A 24698-nucleotide genomic window follows, 5' to 3' on the forward strand; every position below is an offset into this window, starting at 1 on the left:
TTTGCAAAATGGTTTAGTTTACCACAGGCTCTGCATTGTTTGTTTCTAGCAGGGTATTCACCATCATGAGGATATCTACCTCCACAGTTCCTGCAGCTGTTGTCAGAACGTCTTCTTTCCGACCATCTGCTGTTGTTTGGATGCGTCTGCTTAGTCTTTTGATCCAACCAGTTGACTGTAGCTGTTGAGCCTCTTTCTATGCCAGTCGCTTGCATTTCAGACAGTTCCAGTGTTCTTCCATGATCAAAAAGCTCATCTAGGCTAAGGTCAGGCTCCCTTAGCGCTTTCCTGCGTAGCCTGGATGATGTACAGCTTTGTATGATTTGCGTTTTAATCTCTGCCTCGACACTTGCAAATTCACAGTTCTTAGCTAACATCCTCAGCCTAGTGTGATAACTGTCCACATTTTCTCCTGGTTCCTGTACAGTTTTTCTGAAGATGTACACTTGATACTGTACGTTTTTCTTAGGAGAGAAATATCCAGATAACTTCTGCTTTGTGTCTGCATATTTGTCATCTTCTGCCGCTAATGTGTCGTAAATATCATGCACTCGTTCTCCTGCTATATGTAGCAATAACGCTTTGAGCCTAGCATCTCCGCCAATGTTCATTGCAGTGGTGTAATTTTCAAACCTTTGCACCCATTTATTCCAGCGAGGTCCAACAGAGACGGGGTCAGTTTCGGTGTCGAAAGGTGGGAGAGCAGCGGTGTTTCCTGCCATTCTTGCTGTGGTGTGCCAACGACCATCCACGTGTCTGTGTTAGCTTAGCTAGCTTGGCCTAGCCGCACTCATCCGCATGTCTGTCGTTCTTTTTTTTTCTTTCTCTCTTTGAGTTCTTCCGTTTACTCCTCGTCGCCAATATAATGTTTCTGTATTAGTAATTATGACCCAGACGAACAACGACTTGATGCACTGCAACAGGCTTTTATTCCGAGCTTCATATATACGCTGTTCATGTGGTCTTGCTGACTGACCGTATATATCCTGTTCTACCCACCAGGTGGCGTGGTTCTACTGTGAACATCACAGCTGGTATTATTAAAGATGAGCTAGTTGGACTGTTTGTTTATTATTCTCACTTTAACAGATGAAAATAAACAAGTGAGACGGGAGACGTTTTTCATTTAGTTGCGCAATAATTGTGCACACTGTGGCATCACACGGGGCCAGGTGGTAGATGGGTGCTACTTCCCCTTTAAGGATCAGCAGCCACACTACAAGATAGCCGCTGAGGCAACAACTAAAGCTCCCAGAAGGCCTCACCACTGTTTAGGCTACCTGATTGAGGCCGGACTTAAGAGAGCTGCAGGAGGAGAGGAGAAGAGAGAGAGCGCACGGCGTGAAGGAGCTCCGAGACCTACATGGAGTAAAGTTCCGAACCAGAGGGAGGAGGATTTGAACTGAAGAAGACCGGGTTGTCGGAGAAAAGCCAAGGACACTCTAAGTTGAGTTTTGTCTAACATAGTTCTGCTTAACGAACTATTATCTCTGCTTGGACGCTTTTTGTTTGTTTGTTTTTGATTTTTTTATAAAAAGACTACCCTGAGTGGCATAGCCAAATCAGAATAAAACATGATCTTATTCTGAGAACCTTTTGATTTTGTCTGTTTTTGTTAGTTTCCCTTCCACCACCCCACCCTAGCCGGCCCTAGTGACCTCTCATGACGTTACAACACATAGTTATTCTCCTAATGCCGTGTTCACACAAATACGTATTCGCGTCATTCGCGCCGCCGGTCTCGCCGGGGACTATTTGTGTTCATTCGCGTGAATCACGCTGGACGCGCTGGAGAGGGGGCGTGGCTTATCACCCTGAAAGCCATTCAACTTTCCGCCATTAACCATGGAAAAAATAACCTATTTCTGCTTAGTACGTGTTGTGGAAGTCAAAGATATCCCGGGAAACTAAACGCCGTCATGTCTGGGTTCATAATATTGTCCAGAGGAGCTCTGTGGATTTTATCGGTGTATTCACTGTGTCTAGCAAGCCACACGTTGCTGTTTACTACAGCTGTATGAACACAAAATAAACTGATTTGACTGTGATTTAACGGCAATAAACCGACAAAAAGGGACTCCGAAATAACTACGTAATGATGCCGATTTGTACTCGTCTTCTCCGACAAAAAGGGACTACAAAATAATTACATAATGATGCCGATTTGTGGAACAGTGGACCAGCTCTTTACCCTCGCAAGACTACTGGAGGGGCTCTGGGAGTTTGCCCAACCAGTCTACATGTGCTTTGTGGACTTGGAGAAGGCTTTCGACCGGGTCCCTCAGGGGGTCTTGTGGGGGGTGCTGCGGGAGTATGGGGTGCCGGACCCGTTACAACGGGCGATCCGGTCTCTGTACGACTGCAGTAGGAGCTGTGTCCGCATTCTCGGCAATAAGTCAGACACGTTCCCAGTGGGTGTTGGCCTCCGCCAGGGCTGCCCTTTGTCACCAGTCCTGTTCGTGATTTTCATGGACAGGATATCTAGGCGCAGCCTGGGGGCGGAGAACGTCAGTTTCGGGGGTCTCGGGATCGCCTCTCTGCTATTTGCAGATGATGTGGTCCTGTTAGCCTCCTCGGATCATGACCTCCAGCATTCACTGGGGCAGTTTGCAACCGAGTGTGAAGCGGCGGGGATGAGAGTTAGCACCTCCAAATCTGAGGCCATGGTTCTCTGCCGGAAACCAGTGGATTGCTCCCTCCAGGTGGGGACAGAGTGCCTACCTCAAGCGAAGGAGTTTAAGTATCTCGGGGTCTTGTTCACGAGTGAGGGTAAGATGGAGCGGGAGATCGACAGGCGGATCGGTGCGGCTGCAGCAGGAAAGCAGGCGCTGCACCGGACCGTCTTGGTGAAGAGGGAGCTGAGCCGGAAGGCAAAGCTCTCAATTTACCACTCGGTCTACGTTCCTACCCTCACCTATGGTCACGAACTCTGGGTCGTGACCGAAAGGACAAGGTCGCGGCTACAAGCGGCCGAAATGAGTTTCCTCCGTAGGGTGGCCGGGCTCAGCCTTAGAGATAGGGTAAGGAGCTCGGTCATCAGGAGGGAACTTGCCGAGTCGAGCCGCTACTCCTTCGCGTCGAAAGGAGTCAGCTGAGGTGGTTCGGGCATCTAATTAGGATGCCTCCTGGACGCCTCCCACTGGAGGTTTTCCAGGCACGTCCAACTGGGAAAAGACCCCGGGGAAGACCCAGAACACCCTGGAGAGATTACATCTCCCAGCTGGCCTGGGAACGCCTCGGGATCCCCCAGAATGAGCTGGAACATGTTGCCGGTGAGAGGGAGGTCTGGGTCAGCCTGCTTGGCCTGCTGCCACCGCGACCCGACCCCGGATAAGCGGTGGAAAATGGATGGATGGATGCCGATTTGTAGGCTACTTGTCTTCTCAATGGAGCTCGGATGGATCGGTGCTAGGCTATGCTGACATTGTAGCAGCTCCACCAACACTCAGAATAACGTCATCTAGACGTAAATACGGCAGCGTCCATTCATTGTTTGTACCATATGGTTTACACACACACATTTATACACATAGTTTGGTCTGGTCTCTACTGATATGAGGTATCGTAGAGCTCTGGGTGAACACAGACGGCTACAGTATTTATTTCCTGATTCAACAACGGCAGGAAGTCAGTGATGACAGGAGAAACATCTCAACGCTGAAAGGCTATCGCGCTGGGGCGTAACGCGAATATTTCGGCGAAGTTGAAAAATTTCAACTCACGCGTTTGGGGCGATTTAGCGTTTGACGCGAATTTGCGTCAATCGCGCCGCGCCATCGCAAATTCGCATCACTCCAGTCTCATCGCGTCTGTGCATAGACTTTGTATGTAATCTACTCGGGCGAATAATTCGCGCCGCGTTTGGTGTGAACGCACCATAAGAAAGCCAAAACCTAACTTTTACTTTCTTAAATATTCAGGTTTGAGGTTTATTAACATTTAGGATTGAACGAGAGCACTGTAGTTGTTCAATAATAAAATGAATCCTCAAAAATACAACTTGCCTAATAATTGTGCATGCAGTGTATAACGTTCTGTCTTAGTGACAGTACCCATTTAAAAAAACTTCTGTCTTTGACTAGTGGTTGTTCAAGAAACTTTTGATAAGAAACAAAAATAAAATGAATAAAAATGCTTTTTGTGTCATATGCTGGTGTTGCTCAAAGGATATTCACACAATCACCTCATCATCTCCTAATGAGCCTGATGGTACGAACATGAGTCATCTAATCTTAGACATTAGATAATAGAAACATATATCTATACTGAGATGATTGAGGACACTGTAACATGTTGACATGTTGAGTTTATAATACATTATATAGACATGGCGTCATAAAAAGTGCTACCCGTAGTTTGACTTTGACTTGAGTACTTGTTTTACAGATCAACAGTACTTTTACCTCACAGATGCTCAGCCTGTGTTGAAGCTGTGATCTCACTTGAAAAAAAAACAACTCTCTGACTTCTCTTCATCACTGACCAGATTTCCGATGCTCAGAAGCTCCTCAAACTCCTCAGTCATCGGGTAATGCTCCATGGCCATGAAGACGGTGTTGAGGACGATACAGACGGTGATTCCCAGGTCAACGAACGGGTCCATGACGATGAGGTAGAGGTACCGTTTAATCCACCGCCAGCAGCCACAACAGTTCCACTTCAGGAAGATATCGGCAAAGACATACCAACACGGAGGACACGGTCTCTGGTCGTCTGCAAAGTCTGAAACACACAGCGAGTTAGAGACGATGCAAATAGAAAGTTGTTTTTGAGATGAAACTAAGTCTGTCGATCATTAGTGTAGAAACGAAGCAGAGATCCTCAACAGGAATATTACGTCATCAGTCTGTGAACAGAACGTTACGTCATCAGTCTGTGAACAACGTTACGTCATCAGTCTGTGAACAGAACTATACATCATCAGTTTGCCTCCTTTCTTCATCCGTTTTATCTCCTCGTCTCGTTCCAATAAACGATCAATACATTTGGCGGATCGATCGTTGGAGATTCACATGTTGCTCTCATGTGTTCAGGAACACTGTGGTGGATCTGTTGTGTGTTTTCGAATTAAAATGTATACCTTCCATGTCTGTGTGTACATGTATGTGTGTACATGTCTGTGTGTACCTTCAATGGCAGTGTGTTCTTGCTCGTGGCCATTTATTTCTGCAGATGAATTCTTCTTCTGTGGTGCCGTACCTTGTTCCCTGCAGGCCGCCTGCTGTAACAACAAGCAGAATAAATGTTGAGTGTGTTTTCACTGTCAGCTGATTGAATGTAGTTTCATCATGTCAGACCTCCTCCTCTCTCATCTTCAGCATCTCCAGGATCTGAGCGTACTCCTGCTCCTTCTGTTTGGCCTCGGCCATCGTGGCCTCATTCTGCTCAGCGTACGCCATGGCGACCACAGCGAGAATGAGGTTAATGAGGTAGAAGGAGCCGAGGAAGATGATGACCACGAAGAAGATCATGTAGGTTTTACCGGCGGCTCGCAGTGTCTGCAACCCAGGTGGATGAGAGACAGACAGGTGATATAAAGGCAGGTGAGAGACAGTCGTGTGACATACAGACAGGTGAAATAAATCAAACTGTTTCTGTTCATGTCCTCCTCTATGATTGGTTGTCTGTCCTCTCCATCTTTAACCTGTCTACACAAAGAGAGCAGATTTATTCCCACAACGTTCACTCTAACTAAAAAGTCAAACTAAGAAATCATCACAATGTGAGTGAAAGTCAAAGACCAGTTAGGACCAGTTAGTACTGGGACCAGTTAGTACTGGGACCAGTTAGTCCTGGGACCAGTTGGTAATGGGAGCAGTTAGTAATGGGACCAGTTAGTCCTGGGACCAGTTAGTCCTGGGACCAGTCCCTTACTGACCAGCTGGAACAGGTTCTCCCAGAAGTCCTGAGTCATCAGTCTGAACAGAGACAGGAACGCCCAACCAAACGAGTCATAGCTCGTGTATCCGTAGTTTGGGTTTCTCCCTGCCTTCAGACAGACGTAACCCTCAGGACAGACCCTGAACACATCATCATCTTCGTCATCATCACCATCGGTATTATTATTATTGATCACTGATCATTGATTGTTGTGAACTCACCCGGCATCAGAGCTGTTTCCACACAGCAGAGCATCAAGCTGACCTGGCTGGTAGTAGTAGTTCTCTATCAGACAGGCAGACAGACAGGGAGAGGGACAGGCAGATGGACAGAGAGACAGACAGGCAGAGAGAGAGAGACAGAGTCCGTCTCAACATGTGTAGATGTCTTCAGGATTGGACAGATTGGATTTAGTTACGAAGGTTACGATATTGTAACCCTGGTTCTAAAAGCACAGATGAAGCCCTTCATTGGTCTCTATGGGTAATACTGTCCTTCAATCACAAGCACACATTCACCAACAGAAAATTATCATCATTCAATTCAACTTTATTTGTATAGCAGTAATATTTAAAAAATCACAAATTTTCCTCAGAGGGCTTTAAAACCTGTAAAACAGACCAAATCCGTATTTTTACTGCCGTCACACTCTTTTAATAAAACAATCCAACAGCAATGTAACATGAAGTTATTGTCCTGTTAGTAGTAGCAATAGTTATTGTAGTATTAGTGGTAGTAGGAGTAGCAGTAGTATTTGTATCATGGAGAGGTTGTCGATGAGGTATTGTAGTATTAGTGGTAGTAGTAGTAGTAGTATTTGTGCCATACCTGGGTTGCTAATGTACTTGGAGTATTAATAGTAGTAGTATTTGTATCATACCTGGGTTGCTGATGTACTTTGAGTATTAATAGTAGTAGTATATGTATCACACCTGAGTTGTTGATATACTATAGTATTAATAGTAGTAGTATTGTATCATACCTGGGTTGCTGATGTACTTGGAGTAATCAAAGCCGCTGCTTTCTGTATTGTTGCTTTGGGTGTCGTTGCCATGGTAACCAGTACCGAGGTCGGACGTGTTAGATGTGTTGTTGCCGAGCAACAGCGGTGGTATCAGAACACATTTCTGACGCAGGTTTCCCATGAAGAGCTGCAGACCAATCAGAGCGAAGACGCTGAGACAGAACACCGTCAGAATCATGACATCAGCCAGCTTTTTCACTGATTGGATGAGGGCTCCGACAATCGTCTTCAGACCTGGCGGGTGGGGGGGGGGGTGGGGAATTAAAAACTGACCGACCAATCGAAATCGGAATCGTAAACTCACACACACACACACACACACACACACACACACACACACACACACACACACACACACACACACACACACACACACACACACACTCACCAGGGATGACTGTGATGGTCTTCAGAGCTCGAAGAACCCTGAATGTTCTCAACACAGAAAGATTTCCCAAATCTACAAACTCTGTCAGGTATCTGAAACACAGAGAGACATCATCATCATCATCATCACCACCATCACCATCGAGAAAAATCTCAATACCAAGCAGACAATTTCTAGATTAGAAAGTTGATCTTAAGTTTTAAATAGAAAGTCATCTTTTAACCCTAGGTTCTTTATAAAGTAGTAATAAAGCATTTATAATTTCAATTAAAGCGATGAATAACAATAATAATGATAATAATGACGATTATAATAATGATATTAAAATAACACTAAAAAACAATAGGTTCTCTTGTGCTAGAGCTCGAAATAGGTTAAGTATGTGTATTATTGTGCATGAAGTATGTGTATTACTGTGTATAAAGTATGTGTATTATTGTTTATAAAGTAAGTCTATTATTGTGTATAAAGTATGTGTATTATGAGTATTACGCCATGCTGATGACCATGAAGTCCAACCAGTTCCAGGGGTCTTTCAGGAAGGTGAACCCACCAACACAAAATCCTCTGGACACAACTTTGATCGTTGCTTCAAACGTGTAGATGAACGTAAACACGTATCTGTTCAACGACAGAAAAATACGTCAGACATTGACACACAAAAAAAAGCTTAAACTACAGATGGAGAGAGAGCAAATATTTGTCTGGACTTTTAGTGCTTCATAAAGGCTGCAGCAATCAACACACATTTATAATTAAATAACTTATAATACAAATGACATCCTGATGGTGTTTTTATGAAGCCTGCACAGTTAAACTATTAAACTATTAAAAACAGTTAAACTATTGCTAAACTATTACCACTGATAAGCTCTCCTCTCCTGATGGGACGTCCTCTAGCGCCCCCTTCAGGACAAACACACTGTAGTGCCCCCCCCCCCCCCCCCCCCCTCAATACAAATACTCTGTAGTGCCCACCCTCAGGACAAACACAGTGTAGTGCCCCCCCCTCATTACAAACACAGTGTGGCACCTCCCCCTCAGAACAAACACAGTGTGGTGCCCCCCCTCATTACAAACACAGTGTGGCACCTCCCCCTCAGGACAAACACAGTGTAGTGCCCCCCCCTCATTACAAACACAGTGTGGCACCTCCCCCTCAGAACAAACACAGTGTGGTGCCCCCCCTCATTACAAACACAGTGTGGCACCTCCCCCTCAGAACAAACACAGTGTGGTGCCCCCCCTCATTACAAACACAGTGTGGCACCTCCCCCTCAGGACAAACACAGTGTAGTGCCCCCCCCTCATTACAAACACAGTGTGGCACCTCCCCCTCAGAACAAACACAGTGTGGTGCCCCCCCTCATTACAAACACAGTGTGGCACCTCCCCCTCAGAACAAACACAGTGTGGTGCCCCCCCTCATGACAAACACAATGTAGTGCCCCCCCCCCCTCATGACCAACACATGTGTCCATGTTGGTAAGAGCTGCTACACATTTAATCGACTCTTTCTAAATAACATTCTGGTTTGGTCAAACTATTTTTTTACAAACAAACCAAGAGGAAAAAAAATGACGTCACATGGCGGATGCCGAGGTCACTGATTGGACAGTTTTGATGTTGTCATCCAGCATCGTCAGAGTTACATGGACCCATAGAGGAAACCCTTATGTGTTTCATTATTACCCACCGCTGGCTGTGTGTATATTTGTGTGTATTCTCGTGTGTATTTGTGTATATTTGTGTGTATGTGTGTGTATTTGTGTGTATTTGTCTGTAAACTTTGTGTGTGTTGACTCACTCCACAGTTTTGCTCCACGCTGGAGGATCACTCAGAGTCATGAACGCACAGTTGGCCAGAATCGTTACCATGATGAACAAACTGAATAACGTTTTTAAGGTTTTAAGGAACAAAAAACATCATCAGCTGATTGTTTAGCAATAACATGCAAATCAAAGCAAACCGGCCAATGAGGGAGAAGCACAGTGTGATATCATAAAGGATATGAGTGAATGAGGATCTTGATGGCGATGGTCCTCAGCGGGTTGAACGGACTCAGCAGGTAACACGCCGACTCAGCATTAAACCTGTAAATGACGTTTCCTTTACCGAGCACGATGAACGTCTGCAGAGAAACAGACAGGTCAGAGACAGACAGGTAAGAGAGACAGAGAGAGACAGACAGACCGTTCAGAGGGACAGACAGGTAAGAGAGACACTCAGGTGAGCGAGACAGACAGGTCAGAGACAGACAGGTATACTGATTCATTACATTACTTAGCTGATGACTGAGACAAACAATCTAAAAATGAATCAATGATCAGATTTACTTTCTAATGTGACTTCTGCAGCTGAAGCTGAGAATAAATTGATTGATTTATTGATTAATACTGATCAGTCCCTGGGTCACAGGGAATATCATTTGTCAAAGAGAGAGAGAGACCTTCTGTGATTGGTAGAAGGGATCCAGCTCCTCCAGTGGGGTGTTGAGAAGCCCAGGGGGCGGGTCTCCGTAGATGAATGGGAGGGGTTTCCCGGCCTCTAGGTCACTGGCTGGTTTAGGAAGATCTTCCTCCGCTATCTGTCATTCAGAGGAACAATTTTTCATTCATTCATACTATTATTAAATTGTGATCAACCCTTTGCTAAACCCCGCCCCCTGCTGATACTCCATCAATCTACACTGGAGTCCACACTGTTATTAACTGCACTCCCTGAATAAATGTTATCTAATGTTGGAAAAAACATCATTACAATCATTAAAAAGCAGCATATGTATACATTTAGTATACCTTCTAGCGTAGCATAGACAAACTAATACATCCCGTCTCCAATGTTAGCTCTACAGGTCATCTGTGTTATTTACAATGTTAGCTCTACAGGTTGTTATGTAGAAACGTATCGTTTCAAATCCACAAAACCAGCCAGAAAATGAAGAAAATCTACAATTCTTGCATGAGAGTCTTTGGAGCCGGATAGTTGTCATGAGATGATTGGCCGATCTGCATTTGAGTGAGGAACTTGAAGGATTAATTGATTACTTATTCTCAGAGAATTAATTGCTAATTTTCAGTGTATTGATTAATTGTAACGATAGCTGATCAATGTTTTTGTACCTCTATGTTCTTCTCCTTCCTCCCCTGTTGCTCCTTCTCCTCAACTTCATGTCGTCGCTGAATTTCCTCCAGCGAGGACGGCGTGAAGTGTTTTAAGACCTCCGAACCAACAGGGGGCAGTAGAGGCGCCATCCTGGCATCATGCAGCGCTGCTTGAGCTCCACCGTCTTCTAGCAATCACCTCCTGTAGGAGAAGAGCGGGGATGATGCCTGTTTGTGAAATAATCACCAAATGCAATCTATTGTTTTTTTCGTGTTGCTCAGGATGCAGACAATGGCAACGGAAAGTCAATTGATGATGGACACACAAATTGAAGCCATCCGTGTGACTATGCAATGATCATAGCTAGTGACTTTGTATTCAATTTATATATATATACAGTCCTGTTTATCTTTACGACAACATAAAATACAACAAATTAGTGCTCAGTGTAGAAATAAAATATTGAAATAATAAATTTACGACAGCAGCAATTTGAACTTGTAAACATGAACTGAATTGAATGTAGAAACATTCAAGATAAAAAACAAATAATATTGGGGGAATGTTTTTAATGAATGCGGTTTGAAGAACTGTGAACGGCAGAAAGTTTGATCGTCTTTAAAAACTACAATAACAAAAGCAACAATGACGTTTGTAGAGTCCAGCCGTGGATTATTCAGCTGTGTGCAATGGCTCTTTTATTTGTTTACGTATGAAAAAAAAGTCCTCCACAAAGGAGACACCAGTGTTTCCTGTTTCCTCTTATAGCTCTTCCACAAAGGAGACACCAGTGTTTCCTGTTTCCTCTCATAGCTCCTCCACAAAGGAGACACCAGTGTTTCCTGTTTCCTCTTATAGCTCTTCCACAAAGGAGACACCGGTGTTTCCTCTTATAGCCCCTTGCTCCTCCAGATGCTTTGCAAGAATCGGAACGGACTTCAAGATGGAGGACTGAGATTGATTTCTGGGTCACAAGATGGAGGGTCGTCATCGAGACATCGAGGAGACACAACACGGGGGGGGGGGGGGTCAAAGTCAAAGTCCTACTTCCAGATGGTTCACTTTGTTTTTATCTTCATCTAGTGTGAATTATATTTTGTCTTTTATCATTATTTGTAAAGTCCTTTGTAATCTGTGGTTTTGATAAAATGATGATGATGGTGACGATGAAGATAATGACGTCACAGCTCTGTCACTTCTATATAGTTTTTTCCACCTTTCACTCACCTAATCAGTTCATTCAGTGCACCTGCCAGTCATACTCACCTCATCAGCTCATTACACTCACCTGCTCACTCTGCCTCCTCCACTATTTAAACCCCTGCCTCACACACACTCACTGCCAGATCGTTCTCTGCTTTCATGCAATACTTTCCCGCCTTCACCCATGGACTGATTCCCTGTTACCAACCCTGCCTGTTTCGGACTACCTCGCCTTGCCTCTGCCCTGGTAACTCGCTCAGCATTCTGTCCTTGACCACGAGAACCTGTCGCTGTTTTCCTGAGAATATTCTTCCTGTCGTGTGTGTCGAAGAAAATAAAGAATTCAAGTCAAACTATTCTTGGTGTTTGACCAGTTACGACAACTCACGGCAACCGTAGCCCCGACCAACATGGCGGCGTCGCCGCTACTTGCTCCGGTTTGCTCGGGAACGGATCCAGCAGCATCTACGGCGGTCTCAGAACCCCGGGTGGGGGAGCCCGAACGTTACGCTGGGGATCCTGAGGGTTGCAACGCATTCCTGACGAACTGTTCCATCCTGTTTGCGTTGCAGCCCCGCACCTTTGCGTCAGAGGATGCCAGGGTGGCGTTTACCATCAACCACCTGACAAGGAGAGCTCGCCTGTGGGGAATGGCGGAATGGGATCGTCGTACTCCTGCCTGTGCTTCCTTCCAGTCCTTCTCCGCCGAACTATGCAAGGTTTTCAGAGCGGTGTCCGGAGGACCGGATGTCACCAGAGGGCTAATGAGGCTCCAGCAGGGCCACCGATCTGTCATGGACTACGCCATTGATTTCCGGACCCAGGCTCGATTAAGCTCATGGAACATGGACGCCCAGTGTGATGCGTATCTGCTCGGGTTAGCGGATTACGTCAAAGATGAACTCATCTCGATCGAGCTACCCACATCCCTGGACGGACTTATTGAGGCAACCTCCAGAGTGGATCGCCGTATCCAGGTCAGGCGGCTGGCAAGGCGCCGGGAACAGTCACGCCAGGGGCAACCTTCTCAATTTCCTCGTGCTACAGCTCCGGAGTACACGCCGACGCAGCCGCTTCCTCAGGAGAGTGAACCCATGCAAGTGGAACGTACTGAGCTATCCATGGAGGAACGTGAGTGGCGCAGACGGGGAAATCTCTGCATGTACTGTGGTCAGGCGGGTCATTATGCTCACAATTGCCCGTTAAAGGGCCGGGGCTCGCCAGTAAGGAAGGAAGTACTGGTGAGCCGAGCAGATTCCCGATCCTCCGTCTGTCAACGACCACGCCCAACTACTATTAACCGGGGGCTCCCATACGATTTCCACCTTCCTGGATTCTGGAGCAGACGCGTCCATTATGGACGAGGACCTTGTTACACAGTTGGGGATCGACCGGATACCTCTTCCCCAGGCTGTTTCAGCTAGCGCCCTGGACGGTCATCTTCTGGGAACAGGGACTCACTAAACCGTCCCAGTACACATGCTGTTGTCCGGCAACCACCACGAGACCATCAGCTTCCACATCCTGCAAACCCCTCGCATTCCCCTCATTCTGGGATACCCCTGGCTACGTTGACATAATCCGCACGTCGACTGGACTACGGGAGCTTTTCGGCGTTGGAGCCAGTCCTGTCACCTAGTCTGCCTGAAGCAAGCCGCCGTTCCACAAGGTGCCGCGCTCACCCAATCCACGCCTGAACTTACGGGAGTTCATGCAGAATACTTGGACTTTAGGGAGGTTTTCAACAAATCCAAGGCCATGTCTCTGCCTCCCCACCGTCCGTATGATTGTGCCATCGACCTCTTTCCTGGTACGTTCCCACCTAAGGGGCGCCTTTATTCCCTGTCTGCTCCTGAAAGAGAAGCGATGGACAGTTATATTAATGATTCCCTGGCTTCCGGTATCATACGCCCCTCGTCCTTTCCCGCAGGGGCTGGATTTTTCTTTGTGGAGAAGAAGGATAAGACTCTCAGACCCTGCATCGACTACCGGGGCTTAAATGAAATCACGATTAAGAACCGGTACCCTTTGCCACTCATCGCAACGGCCTTCGAGCTACTTCAAGGAGCCACCATCTTCTCCAACCTCGACCTCCGCAATGCCTATCACCTGGTCCGGATCAGAGAAGGGGATGAGTGGAAGACGGCATTTAATACACCTAAAGGACATTACGAGTACCTTGTGATGCCCTTCGGCTTAACCATCGCCCCTGCCATCTTCCAGGCCCTGGTTAACGACGTGCTCCGAGACATGTTGGACCGGCACGTATTCGTCTACCTCGATGACATCCTGATCTTCTCCAAGAACCAAGAGGAACATGTGTACCACGTCCAGTCTGTGCTTCAATGCCTACTGGAGAACTCCCTGTTTGTGAAGGTGGAGAAGTGCGAGTTTCATGTTCCTACAGTCTCATTCCTGGGTTATATCGTTTCCCGGGGCAGCATCCAGATGGACCCCGTTAAGGTCACTGCTGTCACTACCTGGCCTGTCCCAAGCTCCCACAAGCAACTTCAAAGTTTCCTGGGGTTCGCCAATTTCTACCGGAGGTTCATCAGGAATTACAGCGCGGTCGCTTCCCCACTCACCGCCCTCACCTCCTCCAAGACTCCTTTCCTGTGGACTTCTGCAGCTGTAGAAGTCTTCCAGAACCTGAGGTCCAGGTTCACTTCTGCACCCATCCTCCGAGTCCCGGATCTGGACAGACAATTTGTGGTGGAGGTGGATGCCTCCGACATAGGAGTTGGGGGTGTCCTGTCCCAGCACTCAGCCACTGACCAAAAGCTCCATCCCTACGCCTTTTTCTCGAGATGGCTTTCCCCCGCCAAGAGAAACTATGACATTGGTAACCGAGAACTACTAGCAGTGAAGCTGGCCCTGGAGGAGTGGCGGCATTGGTTGAAGGGGACCAAGCTCCCATTCCTGGTTTGGATCGACCATAAAAACCTTGAGTACATCCGCACAGCCAAGAGACTCAATTCTCGAGAGGCCAGCTGGTCTTTATTCTTCACCCGGTTTCACTTCACGCTCTCCTATCGCCCCGGGTCCCAAATGTCAAGCCTGATGCCCTTTCCCGTCAGTTCCAGGAGGAGGAAACCACCTCTGGCTCCTCGTCCATCCTCCCTGCCTCCTGTCAAGTAGCCGTTCTCACCTGGGAGATTGAGGAATCGGTGAAGGCCGCGACTAGGGGTCAAGCCGGTCCCAGCGCGTGCCCTCCTAACCGCCTGTTCGTCCCTCAGGCCCTTCGGTCCGACGTCCTCCAGTGGGCACACTCCTCTCCGCTTACCTGCCACCCGGGCATCCAGAGGACCCAGGACGTCCTGCGGCAGCGCTTCTGGTGGGTCTCGCTCAACGAGGACACCAGGGAATTCATCAACGCCTGTCCAGTGTGCAACCAACATAAACCTTCCCACCAGGCTCCGGCCGGCCTCCTGCAGCCTCTCCCGGTGCCTCATCGTCCGTGGTCTCACATCTCCCTGGACTTTGTCACCGGATTACCATCATCTGAGGGCCACGCCGCCATTCTGACAGTGGTCGACAGATTCAGCAAACTGGCCCATTTTATTCCTCTGCCCAAACTCCCATCTGCTAAGGAGACGGCAGAACTCATCTCCCTGCATATCTTCCGCCTGCATGGAATTCCAGTCAACGTTGTCTCCGACCGAGGTCCTCAGTTCACCTCCATCTTTTGGAGGGAATTCTGTACTCTGCTGGGGGCCACCGTCAATCTGTCCTCGGGGTTTCACCCTCAACCCAACGGTCAGACGGAGAGGAAGGAATCAGGAGATGGAAACAGCCCTCCGCTGCATGGTCTCCCGGAATCCTGCCTCCTGGTGCCGCCAGTTGATGTGGGTGGAGTACGCCCATAACACCCTGACCAGCTCCGCCACAGGCCTGTCACCTTTTCAGTGTGCTTATGGGTTCCAGCCACCTCTGTTCCCTGCATTGGAAAAGGAGGTTTCCTGCCCATCTGTTCAGACATTCATCCGCCGCTGCCACCAGACCTGGGCTAGGGCCCGAGCAACCCTGCTCCGGTCTGCGGACTGCGCTGCTACAGCGGCTAACCGACACCGCACTCCAGCCCCTATCTACCAGGTGGGTCAGAGGGTGTGGTTGTCAACCCGGGACCTACCTTTGCGGGTGGAGTCAAAGAAGCTGGGCCCAAGGTTCATCCGGCCGTTCGAAATTGAGAGGATCATCAACCCGGTGGCAGTAAGGCTCAAGCTCCCCAGATCCATGTATCCAAGTTCAAACCGGTCCGGGAGAGTCCTTTGGTGCCGGCTGCTCCGCCTCCTCGCCTCATCGAAGGAAGTCCGGTTTACTCGGTTCATCGCCTGCTTGCGCTCCCGCCACTGGGGGCGAGGGCTTCAATACCTGGTCGACTGGGAGGGATACGGTCCGGAGGAGAGGCAATGGGTTCCGGCTCGGAACATCTGCGACCCCCGACTCATTGCCAGATTTCATCGGCAGCACCCAGAACAACCATCTAGGACCAAGACGACTGCCAGGAACACCCAGCAGGTCCCCGGTGTGGACTATGAGGGACCTCCCTCCGGGCCCAAGAAACCCTACCACCTGAACCCCTCCACCCACCCGGCTGGGGATTCTGACTCTGCGGCCTCTGAGGAGTTTTATGTTTTGGACTACCTCGCCTTGCCTCTGCCCTGGTAACTCGCTCAGCCTTCTGTACTTGACCACGAGAACCTGTCGCTGTTTTCCTGAGAATATTCTTCCTGTCGTGTGTGTCGAAGAAAAGAGTTCAAGTCAAACTATTCTTGGTGTTAGTCGTACTGCTCCTGGGTCCTTACTACACCCGTAACAGATGATGATGATGATGAAGATGATGATATAACCATCATTAGTATTTGTGATGGTTTCATCTTGTTCTGCAGATATTCATTAGTGGAACCTCGAACATCTGCTGCTCTTAGTTTGTCTCAGGTCATTTCAACTTGTTACTAGCTGTCTGTCTGTCTGTAGTACAGGGTTATCAGAATTAGTGATGGGCAAGTTAACGCAATAATAACGGGTTAACGCATTAATTAATTAAGGGCAACAATTATTTTATCGCGTGTTAAGGCATTTTTTTTTTTTTATTATTATTTTTAAAGTCCGTTGCTCACTGGCAGCGGTGGAGGAAGTCTTCGTGAGACTACGTTGATGCAGCGTGTGGGAGAAGTATATATAAACTAAAGCAAGACAAGCTAACAGATGCTACAGAGAAGTGGATACAAACTGCAGCCGATTAGTATTGTGGAAGATGTCGGTCTGAGGAACGTTCTCAAGATGCGTTCGCGTCGCGTTTGGTGTGAATGCACCTTTAGGATCGCAACGAATGAAGTCACGTATGAGCCTCAAGACGCACGGTCACAAGAAGAATACACGAGTTGTATGAAAAGGAGAGGACTACTAAAGCGACGGCGTTACAACCAGCAGCTGTTGCTCTCACTGGAGACTACTGGACATCGCTGGGTCACCATCATCACCTCGGAGTTACAGCATTATATTGAACAGTAGAGCTGCATTCACATGCTCTAACTGTCATGAAGACACAAGACACACATTTAGATGAAACGTGCTGAAACATGTTATTCATGTTGCACAGCAGTGGAATGTTTCACATAAAGTCAGCACACTGAGCACAGATAGTACAAGAAATATAACTGCTACTGTGTAAAGGGAATACTGCTGTTAAAAAGAACCTGATTTGTTTAAAGTGTTTGCAAACCAAATGTTATTGCCCTTTTGTTCATATTGCAGTACTTTTAAAATAAAAGTGCGCAATACACTATATTTGAATTCATTATTGAACTTTGCGCATAACAATTTTATGCGCAAAATTTTATGCGCAACATTTTTTTTTAATCGCGATTAAATGCATTATGCGCAAAATTCAATTAATTCAATTCAACTGATCTACAGTCAGTTTGATAGCCAATCAGACACACAGCTGCTCCAAGAAATAAACACACACACACACACACACACAGTCTCTGGTGTCTTCATCGTTGCCAGGGATGACCCCACCCTTGCGTTGCCATGGCAGCAGCAGCTGTTGCAAGTCATCAGTTTGACCCTCTGGTGTAAAGTTGCAGTCGCTACGATGACCCAACTCATTCCAACACACACACACACACACACACACACACGTTTACTGAGGGAACTGTTGGGGACATTGCATAGACTTCCATTCATTTCCTGGAGACTTACTGTAAGTGTGAAATGTGTCACGGAGCTAAACAAACTCTTCAGGGGTTGTAGTAACTGGAAGAGATGGAGATTCACTTCTGTACATGACTGAGTAACATGAAAGGTGAAAGTCTAAACTCTAAAAACACAGAAAGAGTTATTGCTCAAAACAAACTCATAGAAATGGTAAATGTAACGCGCTCTAACACCACTTGTCATTCAACCATTACCACCTAATACCACCCATTCACACCCATTACCAACCTGATGGCACACAGGAGCTACTACGGGTTAAGTGTCTTGCTGAAGGACACATCGACATAGACTGGAGGAGCCGGGGTTTGAACTTCCGATCTTCTGAAGGATCTACTGGTCATCTGTCACAGCTATCGTTGGTGGTGTCGTATTTCATAGTAATTATATCACAAATAAGAAGTAGTTACCTTCTTAGATCCAGAACGAAGACAGACAATGACTTCACTCCTGTCCTGCTCATTTTAAATCATTTGAGTTAATAAAATGTTTAAAAATTATTTGTGTAAAGAATCCTCCTGAAAACCAAACAGACAGTTTTTTATCTAACTGTCTTCATCAAAATGAATATTTTCACAACAAAACAGATTATCTGCATTCTCACTGTTCATTACTCTCAGATAACATAGAGTTCACCTGTCTGTCTGTCTGTCAGATCGGCTATCAGCTCAGTGACTCTGCTGGTTCCCACAAATATTAGGCTTCAGGCAGCTAAATACAGCAGCACGCACACATGCACACACACACACACACAGTAGAGGTTTTACAGCTGTCCCACACTGACTCCACGTCTCCACAGAGCAGCATCAGTGTTTCATTACTTTGACCAGAATACAGTAATCTTTTAAACTTCACTCAATTTACATTCATAACAGAACGGAAAATATTACATTCTGCTACAAATAAATGAAAAACCAAATACATATACTGTTCAAATCTGATTGCAGTGTTGGAGGAAATAAAAGACTGAAAGACGAGAGAGATCTTAAGAAGTTTATAGTACCATATTACTCTACTAGAGAGCACTATCATATAGTATATTATCCTACTAGAGAGCATCATCATATCGTAAGGAGCTTATAGTACTTTTTTTGGGTGATGTCAGAAAATATGACAACAGACTTTGAAAGCGAACAAGATCAGCTCTTCAATCATTGATATAAAATCTGATCACCAATCGCTCAAAGCCCAATGAACACCATCCATCCAGCAGTCAGAGCACATGCTGGGACATGACTCCTCCACATTCATCCAACATCTGGAATCACCAGGCTACTTCGCTTCTGCTCTTCTTGTTGACTTCAGCTCTGCTTTCAATCCAACGACATCAAATGATCAAGAAAGTTCACCATCATCACCACCATCATCACCAACGCCGTGTCCTCACCCTCCCCCCTCCCCACACACACACACACACTAATGACCGGGCCAGCACTTCACTCATCACCAAATACTTCAAATACTGACACTGCATTTCTCACTTGACTTAATGGACAAGACAAAAGAACACAGCCAACACCTCCATCCACAGCTTAAAATATCTTGGCCTCATCATAGACAATAAACTCAGTTTCTATCAACACATCACTAACATCCAGAAAAGATCATCGGGACACTGAAAACACTTTCTGTTGTGCTCCCCCTCCTGTTCTTGTTTTAGGGTTAGCATCACCACAGCATCACCACAGCATTATCTACTGTGTTGTTCCCCTGTAATCTCCAACAAAAACAAACTCACAATCTCAACTGACAAGAATCACACCTTGAACACTTCACACAGTTTCTGGTCTTCTTCCATCACTTAGATGGAGAAGAGCTTTCTTTCCCCTGAACCTCGCAGGGGGGTCTCACTGGGCGATCAGAAACCTTTCTGGTACACAGGTCCGACCGAGCAGCTCACTGTGACCCCTGACACTGGGGGTTACATTACAGTCATTTAGCAGATGCTTTTATCCAAAGCGACTTACAATTCAGATTCTATCACATTTCTACACCGTAGGCACAGCTACTGGAGCAATTTTGGGGTTAAGTGTCTTGCTCAAGGATACATCGACATGCGACTAGCAGAGCCAGAGCCGGGGATCGAACCGCCGACTCTCTGATTGAAGGACGGCCCTGCTATCCACTTAGCCACAGTCGCCCCCGGTTGAGTGGCAACAGCCAGTAAATGAAGGTCTCTCCTGTGAAATACTTGTCTCATCTTTGGTCTGATAAAGTCCTCAGATTCAATGAACCGTGCCACTAAGCTACAACTGTTGCTCTCCTATGTCGCACTGATTAGAGACAGGTTTTTATATGAATAAATGGATTGACATTGGTGGCTAAAACAAAGCTAGCTAACACTTTGGATGACGTTAGCTGGATGTGGCTAACGTTAGCAGAGCAAGTACCGCAGCGCTTTCTGTGATTATGAGCATGATGACAAACATCGACAGTAGTTTGTATGAAGTTAAGAGTGTAAAACTATTAATGACCAAAACAAATGCATGAGACTCATGAGCCAGATGAAGATCTTATATAAATACATTTGTGAAGATACAACTGACTAAATATGTAACTAGAGAACCGTTAATGATGTTAGAAAACATGAGTCTTACTGTGTCCAGTAGCTGTTGGTTTGTTCACTGCTTTAAACTGGAGGTGTGTGTGTGTGTGTCCATCACTCACATGTCGTTCAGCCTCTTGTCTTTGTGATAACAGGCGCCACACAGAGTCTGAGACAAACTGCATTAATGTCACAGAGTTGTTTTTCACCACAAGATGGCTCCAGCGAAAATTTGAATTAATACAAATAGTAATCAGCGTACAAATTTAAAGCTGACAGGTACGAGTTTCCTACTGCACAACATTCAGGTCATACTTTGATACGCATTTTATTTCTCATGTTGGCTGGTTTAATAACTGTTTATACATGTAATGACAAACATGTGTTAACCACTGTAGGTCTTTTAATGATTTATCCACTATAACAAAGGTTTTTTAAATATTTCCTTCCTCATTAGGCCTGTTCTTAATCTGACGATCAGCTGACTATTCGTTTGAAAGCTTCTGTTTCCTGCTGAAATCTAGTCGGTCAGTCAGAGTTCCTCTTAGCTAGGCTAATAGTTTACCTCTGCTCCCAGCCTTTGTGCTAAGCTAGGCTAACAGTTTCCCTCTGCTCCCAGCCTTTGTGCTAAGCTAGGCTAACAGTTTCCCTCTGCTCCCAGCCTTTGTGCTAAGCTAGGCTAACAGTTTCCCTCTGCTCCCAGCCTTTGTGCTAAGCTAGGCTAACAGTTTCCCTCTGCTCCCAGCCTTTGTGCTAAGCTAGGCTAACAGTTTCCCTCTGCTCCCAGCCTTTGTGCTAAGCTGGGCTAACAGTTAACCTCTGCTCCGAGTCTTTGTGCTAAGCTAGGCTAACAGTCTCCCTCTGCTCCCAGCCTTTGTGCTAAGCTAGGCTAAACCTGTCATCTATCCTGGAGTAACAGGGATGAAAATGATCGCAGTCTTCTTTTCTCTTAGAGTCAGAGGCAATGCTGTCTGCCTGCCACACACACACACACACACACACACACACACACACACACACACACACACACACACACACACACCTGTTATCAGTGTTCCAGCAGTGTGACGCTGTGTCACACTGATAGAGAAAAGTCATTCTGGTTTTATGCGCACACTGTGTGTGTGTGTGTGTGTGTGTGTGTGTGTGTGCAATTGCGTGTTGGGGTGTGTGTATGTGCAACTGTAGACTGCAGAATGTTGTTGGACGCAGTCAGAGACGCCAGGCATTTCCTCTCTCTGTTAGCTCTCCACGCTAAAATAAAACGCTGTGTGTGAGAGAGAGAGTCCATATTAACACTGTGTACTTTTGTATTTGTCAACATTATTTTTTTTAAACTTTCATGCCAAGAAAGTGATATAGAATTGAAATTTGAATTATCTGTGTGTGTGTGTGTAGGTATGTGTGTGTGTGTGTGTGTGTAAGTATGTGTGTACGAGTGTCCTTCATGAAGTTCAAATGATTTCAGTTAGTATGGACCATAAACAGCTCACTATCCATCAAATATGGAAAAAGGGTATGTGTATAATATATATATTAGTGCTGGGTAACGATTAACATTTTTAATCGCGATTAATCGGATGATTTTTTTGCGATTAATTGCGATTAATCGCATTGTTATGTGCAAAAATTCAATAATGAATTCAAAAGTAGTGTATTGTGCACTTTTATTTTAAAAGTACTGCTATATGAACAAAAGGTCAATAACATTTGGTTTGTAAACACTTTAAACACATCAGGTTCTTGTTAGCAGCAGTATTCCCTTTACACAGTAGCAGTTATAACACAGTTATAATGATTCTGATCATAGCTATTCAGCCGGTGTTCACAACTTTATCTTCATGTGTGTAAGAGATGCAATTTGAAATATACTTCTTGAAAACTGCAAACCCATCTACATCACGTTTTTTTCTGTTTGTTAAATTCTCAGTAGCGATAACTAAATGATGCTTATTATACATATTACAAACAAAAAAAATTGTTTAAATGAATCATTGCTTTTTGGCTTTTTTTGGTATTTTGGTCAGACATGTGCAACGCTGATTACCGTATTATGTGTGGTATTTGTTATAAATGTACGTTGGTACATAGAGGGTGATAAGAAGCTGTACATGGAGAGACTTAGGACCCAGGGGAATGTAGGTGAAGGAAACAGGAAGAGACAGAAGAGACGCCACACAAACAGCTGTTCACCGCTCACTGCCGGCTGGTCAGCCGGCCGGTTCTTGTGTAAAAGATGTCCGCTTAATAATAAAAAAAAAACTGCGTTAGCACGCGATAAAATAATTTTCGGTGTTAATTAATGAATGCGTTAACGCGATAATAATGCGTTAACTTGCTCAGCACTAATATATATATATATATATATATATATGTGAAAAAAATGCTCCCATGGGTTTCACATTTTTTAATTTTGATTCTGTTAATCATTGAAAAAACGTTTTATTAGTACACTTTTGGCTACTTATCTCTACTTTCGAATGTTAAATGAATAAATCTGTAAAAAAATGGCTTCCAAGATGCGTTAAGAATAAATAGTTATAGATATAATTGGTCTTACCTTCAAACTCCTGGAGAGGGACTGTAGCCTTGTTACTCTGGAACCCCCAGCTAAGGTTTGTGGTTACGGTGGAAGGAATGGCTGAGATGATGGAGACAGACTTGCTGCTGACTTCTAGCAAATCGTTAGACGTCTCAGAAATAGAGAGCAGGGTTTGCATCAGACTGTGTTCAGGAGGGGAGGAGAACTGCAGACCCGTACTGGGGATATTTTAGAGCTTTGGAAAGAGCACTTTGAACTCCTGAACCTACATGTTCTCTGTGACAGAGGTGAGGACTTTAGAAAGAGCCCATATCTCTGGCAGAGTTTGCTGAGTTAGTCCAAAAGCATCTGGGGTTGATGAGATTCTCTCTGAGATGCTGAAGGCTCTGGACATTGTAGCCGTCTTGGTTAACACACATTTTCTGTGTCGCATTAATGTCAGGATGGAAGTTTCCATTTTTAAAAAGGGGAAAGGGAGAGGGAGCTCTAACTATCGGGGTATTACACTACTTTCCCTCCCAGGAAAAAGTTAATTATAAGTTATGAGAAAAGAGGCTCCATCCAAATGTCAAACCTCAGATTCCGAAGCAGTAATGCCAATGGAACAGTGGACCAGATCTGTACCCTTGCAGAGCAGTTGAGGGGTCATTGGATTTTGCCCATCCAGTCTACATGTTTTGTAGACTTGTAGAAATCTTATGACCGTGTCCCCCGGAGTATACAGGTACTGTAGGAACACAGTGAACTGGGGTTGTTGCTTTCGAGCCATCCAGTCCTTGTATAACCAAAGTGAAAGATATGTCCAACTACCCGGCACAAAGTCAAACATGATTCCAGTGGGTGTTAACCTCCCTTGGGACCATTTTGTTTGTGATTTTAATGGACAGGATCTCAAGGCACATCTGGAGGAAGCCGATTGTCTAGTTTGGAGACCCCGGATTTGTGTCTGTGCTCTTTGAAGATAGGCATGTGGAGGTAGCTCAGAGAAGAGCAGCTGCTCCTTCACGTCGAAAGGGGACAGCTGAGGGGTTTCTGATCAGGACTCTCTTCTGGGAAAGCCTCAGGGTTCCCTAGGAAGAGGTCTGGAATACCCTCATAATACCCCTCCTGTACCAACATAAGATACTAGATGGATGGAGGAATGGAGGGGTGGATGGTCTGGTCTGTCGATGGACAGAGAAAATAAACTCTTCCTTCCATTTGAAATGAAGTTGTAGGTTTTGCGCTTTTTTAATATATTTTTCGTGATCCTTACTTTATGTAACATCCTAAACATAGTGCTGCAAAACGTGTTTTGGGGTTTAAATGAAGGCAATCATGTTAAAGAATTCTCTTATTCTAAATTATTGTTGTTTGTCCATTTGTATTTGCTATGCGACCTGTATTTGCTATTCGCATTTTATAGAAGGTTTGGAGTGTTGTAATCCCAGGGGGTTAAAAAAAACACAACGAACAGCAGAATCCCAAAACTGAAAACAGAATGCCAACTCAACGAACGAATAACCAAGGAGTCAAATATTCAGACCCAGCCCTAAATTTTAGTGACAGAATGTTCTGAAGATATGTGGTTTAGGGTCCATGAGTGTCCTCACAAAGATAGGAGTACAAGGTTGTGTGCGTGTTAATGTGTGTGTGTGTCTTTTGAGGATCACATTGCGATTCAGATGCCAAGTAACTTGTAACTCTAAAACCTCCAAATGTGTTGCAATTACATCTGTGTAGGTGTATGAGTGTGTGGTTGTGTGTGTGAGAGAGTGATCTCTGAGTCTCTGCAGCAGCTTCATTCAGTTC

General features: G+C 45.6%; 1 protein-coding gene across 1 annotated transcript in view; it reads right to left on the bottom strand.

Annotated features, from left to right (window-relative positions):
- scn4ab (sodium channel, voltage-gated, type IV, alpha, b) overlaps nucleotides 1-21296 on the bottom strand; it is a 44185-nt gene extending 22889 nt beyond the window's left edge. The window contains exons 1-13 of the mRNA XM_076083406.1: nucleotides 20418-21296; nucleotides 10416-10599; nucleotides 9743-9880; nucleotides 9306-9424; nucleotides 9100-9189; nucleotides 7785-7913; nucleotides 7293-7384; nucleotides 6863-7138; nucleotides 6102-6165; nucleotides 5879-6020; nucleotides 5298-5498; nucleotides 5128-5221; nucleotides 4484-4722 (exon numbers count right to left, since the gene is read on the bottom strand). Coding sequence (XP_075939521.1) covers nucleotides 4484-4722; nucleotides 5128-5221; nucleotides 5298-5498; nucleotides 5879-6020; nucleotides 6102-6165; nucleotides 6863-7138; nucleotides 7293-7384; nucleotides 7785-7913; nucleotides 9100-9189; nucleotides 9306-9424; nucleotides 9743-9880; nucleotides 10416-10547 — 1716 coding nt within the window. The 5' untranslated portion in view covers nucleotides 10548-10599; nucleotides 20418-21296. The remainder of the gene's footprint in view (nucleotides 1-4483; nucleotides 4723-5127; nucleotides 5222-5297; nucleotides 5499-5878; nucleotides 6021-6101; nucleotides 6166-6862; nucleotides 7139-7292; nucleotides 7385-7784; nucleotides 7914-9099; nucleotides 9190-9305; nucleotides 9425-9742; nucleotides 9881-10415; nucleotides 10600-20417) is intronic.
- Nucleotides 21297-24698: the final 3402 nt, after the last annotated feature.

Source organism: Anarhichas minor, unplaced genomic scaffold (genome assembly GCF_050575085.1).
Source record: "Anarhichas minor isolate MPS153535 unplaced genomic scaffold, ASM5057508v1 ptg000129l, whole genome shotgun sequence".
Taxonomy (NCBI): domain Eukaryota; kingdom Metazoa; phylum Chordata; class Actinopteri; order Perciformes; family Anarhichadidae; genus Anarhichas; species Anarhichas minor.